Here is a 7,081-nt window from a genome sequence, read left to right as displayed (position 1 = left end):
AATATATTTATTATATAATAAATTATATAATAATATAATATATAATACAAATATTTATTATAAAATAAAAATAATCAAGCCATTTATAGGCACTCTTGGGCTACTGATTATGATAAACCTGTAGGTACATTCTCCTGTATTTAGAACAAGGGGAATATGGAGTAGCTGTGTGGTGGCTTTTTGGCATGTGCCAATCTTCAATGACTTCCATCACCTACTTTTAAGTTACTGAGGTACCTGCAGTGTATTTTGTATTCATTGTGTCATGGTTTTCCTTTCCTGCCACAGAGAAAGCTGTTGCTTATTTTGAAACTACTGACCAAATTGGGGACAATGAAGAGGACCTCCTGCTTCAGAAATCATCTTGCAAAACATTCTGCCATTATGTAAACGCCATCACTACAGCACCACGGAGCATCGGGAAGGATGGCAAATTCCAAATTCTGGTTTGCCTTGGGACTAGGTACCTAGCAGCATTCTTCATGGGGGAGAGGGGGGAGGGGTCCTTCTGTTTTCAAATGCTCAGTTGAAGAATATTATATCCTCCTTACTTAGTGACTTAATTTACGCTGATAAACAATTGTGAACATAAGCTAGCTGACTGGTTTTGTTTTTTGTTGTGTTTTTTCACCCTCTGCTCCCTACCCCAATATATAGCCTTAAGAGCACAAGAAGAATCGCAAAAAGATCAGGTTTCATTAAAAGAAAACCCTAGTGTTTAAACTTCTGGAAGATATTTTCATCCCTATTTTTAACTACATAGATATCTATACATAACCCTCTCTCTTTTTAAGTGACATCTTTCACTAAGTACAGGTACTAATTTGAAGTTTGCTGAATAGAGGAAGTAGTCCACTTCTTCATCCTCCTCAAACTCCCACCCCCCTTTTTTACTAATCAGCCAGGTGGAAATGGTACACAGCTACCTTCCCCTTGATGAAACCTTGCTTGTTATTTCTTCTTCCTTTTGTCTTTCTAGATATTTTATAAAAAATTGGATCTTGCCGATATAGATTTCCTGGACACTGCTCTTTTTGCTGCTCACTTGAGAATTTAATAGAATCTGTTCCTAGGTCATTAATCCAACTTCACTAATCTCTTCTCTGCCTCTGCTCTCCACTTTCCACCCTTAAAAAAAAAAGCATTATGCTACTTGCAGCAGGGTCATGCATTCATATTAATATGAAGAGTCCCACTTCCATGGGAGGGTTTTCAGTGCAAACAACACATCACGCATGCAAAATTAGGCAGTGCTTCAGCTTGTGTTTTTGTTTGAGAAGAAGTGGTGTTGTGTTTTGTTTTTTTTAATTAAATTCTGCTGTGGTTCATCCTAAAATAATCCCGTTCTTCTCTCTTCAGGGATCACTTGCTCCTTCACTGGATTCCACTGCTGGCAGAATGCCCTGCCATTACAAGGATGTATGAGGAGAATGCCCTCCTGCGAGACCGCATGACTGTCAACTCCCTCATCAGAGTCCTACAGACATTACAAGATTTCAACATCATCCTAGAAGGGTCACTCATTAAAGGAGTGGATGTTTAGCATGGCTTTGCTGAGAACTTCATTATTTCTCTCCCAAGCAAGCGAGCAAAAAGTGGGGACCTGATTGGACTTGAAAGCTGTGGTAGTGCATCACTGTAAAGCAAAGTAACCCGTTATCGGGTGGGAATGGGAAACCCAATTTATGCCAGGTTCAGGACTGTCCTAAAGCTGCAGACACACACAAATGTGGTATTGTAGTTTATTTGAAACAGAAATTTAGTATAAAATAGAGTATTTTCATGTGTTAGATGTGTGTAAATAGGCTATCTTCTTTAAGAAATTATATTACCCTTAAGAAACTTTTCTTAGACTGAGTGTTCTTGTGTTGAAAATTAGTAGCTTAAACCTGGGGAGACAGAAGGGGGAGAGGAGGCATTGCTACTTGCTCGGAAGGAAGAAGCCAGTCAATATGTAAATATAGCGCAAACTCAGCAGGGCTTTTTCAGGTATTGCGAATGAACACAGCAAGTATCAATATTTAGCCATTGTCATCTCATTCTTAGAAATGCTGTGAATGTATACTGTTTACCATATCGCACATGGTTTCCCTTGTTTGTTTAAAAAAAAATCCAAGCTTTTCATGCATCCAAGCTGTGATTTGTCATAGTTAATCTTTTGTGTAATTTTTATCAGTCAGTACAAGAGATGAATATGAACACTGGACCTGAGGAACTGTTGCACCTCAGAGAGCTCTCTGGGTTCTAATATCTGTTAAATTGTACTGCGCCAGACTATACGTGGGGAATGTTGATAGCTTGATTAGTCAGTTGACCCTTTGTCTGTCACGGTTTTGCTCAAATGACTCCCCATCCCTACCCTAGCTTTGGATTTTGTACTGTGCATAATTTCACTTTTTTCTGTTGAAGAATTTGGTTCATAAGATAAATTGAACTCTATTGCTCTACTTGATAAGCATGTGTTACTGTAGAACCACAAACACTGACTTTGCTTTGATAAGAAACCATATCAACCAGTTTTGAAATGCTGGCATGGTACTCGTCTTCCTTTATTCTAGAGAGTAAGTGTTCCTGGGAGGCATAGGATCATATTGATTTTGAATAATCTAGCTCTAGAAAACACACAAGGCAAGAAGGAGCAATACTTTAAGGCTTCTTTCTTGTACTGTTTCAAACTAGTAATCTGTTAGCAATACAAAAATATCATGAGTGCACAGAAAAACTGGTAGCTTCTGCTCAAATAGAAACTGGATCATTTAAAGCCAATTTGTGGGTGCCATGCAGCAAGTCTACAAGATGTACCATTCCATTTTCTTTTTTGGAGACCAGATCTGGGGAGACTGGGGACATAGTTAACTTAAAACTGCTGTTGGCTTTTAGAGATTGGCTCAACATTTTTTTTTGGTTGTCACTACTTTAATTAATTCTTCAGTGAATGCCTGTGGGTATCACAGATCTTGGGAAGGAGGCACCTGACCAGAATAACAAATGAATTACATTGTAGGTCAGAACTAAAGTGCATTAGAGAAAGCTTTGGTGGAATGCTCTTGTTACATCTTGCTCTCACCCAGAGCAGTTTATACACACATGTATAATATACAGTGTATATTATATACACAGAATGCACAATATACTAGTGTATATTATATATATAATGAAAAGAGTTGAGATCCATAGAAAGCAGGGGGCTTAGAAATTAGGGGGGGGGGGTTTCTCTCTCTCTCTCTCTCCTGCATTTTCCCAACTTCAAAACAATGTTAGAAAATTGGTGTTTTAGTCGCTCCTAACCTGTAGGCAAGGTTTTATAGATCCAGTGAGCTAAAGTGGAGTGGAGTGCACAGTAAAAGAAAAGAAAAGGGAAAAAGGCAGAACAAGAGAGATGGAAGTGAAAAGAAAACTAGACCATACCAAAATGTTGACCTTTGTCAGGCAGCTTTTGGACATTATGGCACTGTAATCCACAACAGAGGGATTCGTTTTACAGGCTGGTACAGTTCATACTCTCTATTTGCAAGCTAATAATGAATATTCACTTTCCTATTATCTTTCTACTGGCCAGTTCTTGTAATAGCATTCACTTTTGTCAGGTGGTTCTGCATGACACTTCCTGGCCAAAGAAAAACAATTATGTGGCATCCATCTTATTGGAAAGTTTTATAATGAATAACTAGAAAAATGTCAGATAAAAATAAAGATGCTTCAGATTATATGAGGGTCTCATATGGATTATACTAGTCTGTGCTGAGTAACTCAGAGTATATCAGTATCTGTATGCATGTACAAATTGGATCATATTCCCCTGCAACTCTAGTTACATACTCTTTCAAACTCGGTCTTCAACAATACATGATGCCTGTGCTAGTTGTAAGGGTGTGGGTAGTTGCTCTGAACTACATGTTGATTTAAGCAAACTACAACTTGTAACAAATATTTGCTTTTCAGACTTTCTGCACCTCCCCTTGCTTGAATTGTCTAAAATCATCCAAAACAGATTGCAGTTCTATATAGAATGAATAGTAGGGTTGTGAAGAATTCATTTGGAAGACTGTGGATAATGCAGTGGGCTTGTGCTAAAAGCCTGCACTTGTGTGCTGCCTCTAATTTAACATTTACAATTTTGGACAGGTGTGGAGTCTTTTTTTTTTTTGGGTGGTAGTGACCGGGCAGTCTCAGTTCAAGCTAACAGGAGATACCTGAGCAGAATATTCAGCAAGAATTTTGAAAAGTCATTGCTGACTTCACTTTTTACATGAACTATAAACCAAGTATCAGAAACCAAATGGCAGTATTATGTGGTACTACTGGTGACTTAGGAAGTTTGAATTTTTTACTCTTTGTAAATCAACATTTTCATGCCCCAGAATGAATCTAGTTCAGTGACACCCACCTTTCTGACCCTGTGGGCGAGTTGAGAGGTAGAGGTTTGGCCCACAGATTGGGCAGGTCCAGCGGTGCAATCTAGTGTGTTAGCCTGGCCCTGTGCACCTGGATCTGGCTGCATGCAGCCCAACCCACATGTCTGGATCTGACTATGCACTGGCATGCAGGGTCACATTATCTGGCCTGCACACTTCCCCATGGGACCAGAAATTTGGCAGCAGAAGAGATGCAGTTAATGCTGCCACCATTCCCCCTCCACCAAATTTCCAGGGGTTGAGCATCCCTGGTCTCGATTATTCCTGAAGTCCTTTCAATCTGTACCATCCGAAGACAGTGATCCTTTTGGTCAGGGATTTATAAGGTTTTTTTTCTTTCTTTCATGAAAGTTATAATTCTTTTTCAGAGCAGTCTGCATCCAGGTGGTTGTGTTTTGAATTTTTTCTAAATATTTATGGCTGATGAAGGAAGGTAGCCTGGACACTGCACCCCACACAGTGTCACGTGTATGTTGGAGAGGCTAGAAAGAGAAGCATCCTTCAAGTCATGTGTAGATGTAGAGAACACTCCATAGTATAAGGGGAAAGGACCACTTACAGGCAGTGCCCTTACATTAAAACATACCTGAGAAATGTAAAGTTCAAGGTGGCTTCATTTTCCCCCCCCCCCAATTAAATTTAAAACCTGTGGCACTTAACTTTTTAACACAACTTCACATTGTTTTGGGGGGGATTTTTGGTTTTTTTAGAAAGTGTTAACTTATATGGGGCTTGTTTGTTTTATTAAGCTTCACATCACAAATAGTATGAGAAGAATAATGTGTCTAATGTTCCCTAATAGGCAATAAAGCATCATAGATGCCCTAAAGTATATTGAAGCAAGAGGCACAGCTGAGTACTTCTGAATTCTAGTAGACTGGCTCTTTGACAACCTTTGGGCGTATGGTTCTTTGTACTGAATGTTTTACTCCTTCGTGTATACATTTTTAGTAGATTACTTTTGATCATTGGAAACTGTGAGAGTCTTCATTTTTCCTGTGAGGTTTACAGAAATCATTGTAACCTGCTAGAGTAGAGAGCAAGCCTATCAGGGTTCTCTTAAACTTAGCACAGTTTTGTATTTCAGTATTAAAGCACCTTCATTGTTTGGGAAATGGAATCTTGAAAAAGACCAAAGCCCTTTTGCAAAAGTATGTATCCAAATTGTCTGTTTCAAATGTCTGAGTCCTGCATAGTAATGTTATGCTAACATTCAGTATAATAGCTTGAAAGAAAGAGTAAGAAAATCAAATGCCTCACTGTGTCTGTACAAAACATGTATTTATAATTCTCTGAAGCTAGTTGGATTTCATTGTGTTTAGTGAAAAATCCACAGCTGTTTGTTCTGCACTATTAGTTACTTTTGTTCAAAATGATCTTTTTAAAATAGCTCTGTGAAGGCATATTTAAGAAATTTCCTTCTTTCAATCAAATGAAGGTGTGCATCTCATAGGAAATTGTTGTATGTTACACTTGAAATGTATGAATGTGCCCTATATAGCTTAAAACAGCCCTAAGTGTCTCCATATTAAGTATATTATTATTTTGTCTTTACATGGTTACTAACTGAATCAGAACTGGATTATTTTCAGGAAGACGATATTAGTAAAAAGTATTGTTATATCAAGCACTTTAACGTACATATCACAAACTGACATGGGTTTTTCAGGTTTTGGAGTACATTTAAATACAGCTTTTCATGCTCTGTTCTTTACAAATAAAACTGTGAGAATAACAATCTGTATCACTGTCTCCTTGCAGAATAGCAACCAAAAGATGCATGTTACAGGTTAGAGTTTGAACTAAAACTGGAACGGAACATAGGGGCTATAAATAAAACACAGGTTGAATGGCACAATCCCATGGATAATCCTCCTGGCATTAGGAGCTCACAGGTATGGTGAATGTGTGTGTCTATTGGCGCATATGTGCATATTTAGCAACTCCAAGCATATAGGTGCAACTGCACTCTTCGATTTCAACACTGAAAATTTTTGCACATCAGAAAAAAGCTTCACTCATGATGAAGCTTTGTTTTTAGCGCACTGATGTTTTTCTAGGCTGTCGCTGGAATGACCACCATGGGTTGTGCTTCCCCTATTCCATGTAGCCCAACATATGCCTTGTGAAGGATGTGATGCAGCGTGACTAGCAGCATCCTAGACTGAGCAGTGGTTCTCGACCAAGGTGCTACCAAATTCTTTGAAGGGTGCAGTGAGGTATGAGGAGATAAGCCGATATGCTAAAGCAGATAATCACAGGCTCAGGCTTGTTCCTGCCTGAGTGATTCCTCAGCCCCATTGCCTAGCCCCTTTGCAAGGGAGTAAACACTGTAATATATAAATTCTTTTTTTTAATTGGGTGCTGCTCAGTTCACAGAAGTTATGGAAGGGCCCTCAAGACTAAAGAAGGGTGCCTTGAATCCAAAAAAGTTGAGAAACCACTGCCCTAGAGTTCATGTTTTTTTCTTCTATTGCTGACCTGCTCAAGTGTTTTGTCCCAAAGGTCAAAGGATTTGTGTGAGACAAAGTTCCACAAACTGTCCAGCTCCATTAGGTATTTTGCCCAAAGCATGCAGAAGAGAGGTAGAGAGCGAGCACTAGCTTAGGGGTCAGCACGGTAGTTGTACACCTGAAAAAGCTGCCCTCTTTTTTTTTTCTTCTTCT

General features: G+C 38.9%; 1 protein-coding gene across 1 annotated transcript in view; it reads left to right on the top strand.

Moving 5' to 3' along the window:
- The window catches only part of DENND5B (DENN domain containing 5B), a 150,126-nt gene extending 143,979 nt beyond the window's left edge, over window positions 1-6,147 (top strand). Inside the window, exons 21-22 of the mRNA XM_025209042.1 lie at window positions 289-463; window positions 1,360-6,147. Of these exons, the coding sequence (XP_025064827.1) occupies window positions 289-463; window positions 1,360-1,543 (359 nt within the window). The 3' untranslated portion in view covers window positions 1,544-6,147. The remainder of the gene's footprint in view (window positions 1-288; window positions 464-1,359) is intronic.
- Window positions 6,148-7,081: the final 934 nt, after the last annotated feature.

This window comes from Alligator sinensis, unplaced genomic scaffold (genome assembly GCF_000455745.1).
Source record: "Alligator sinensis unplaced genomic scaffold, ASM45574v1 scaffold659_1, whole genome shotgun sequence".
In the NCBI taxonomy this organism is placed as follows: Eukaryota; Metazoa; Chordata; order Crocodylia; family Alligatoridae; genus Alligator; species Alligator sinensis.
Note: the sequence above shows the minus strand (reverse complement) of the source record. Positions and strands in the feature narration are given on the sequence as shown.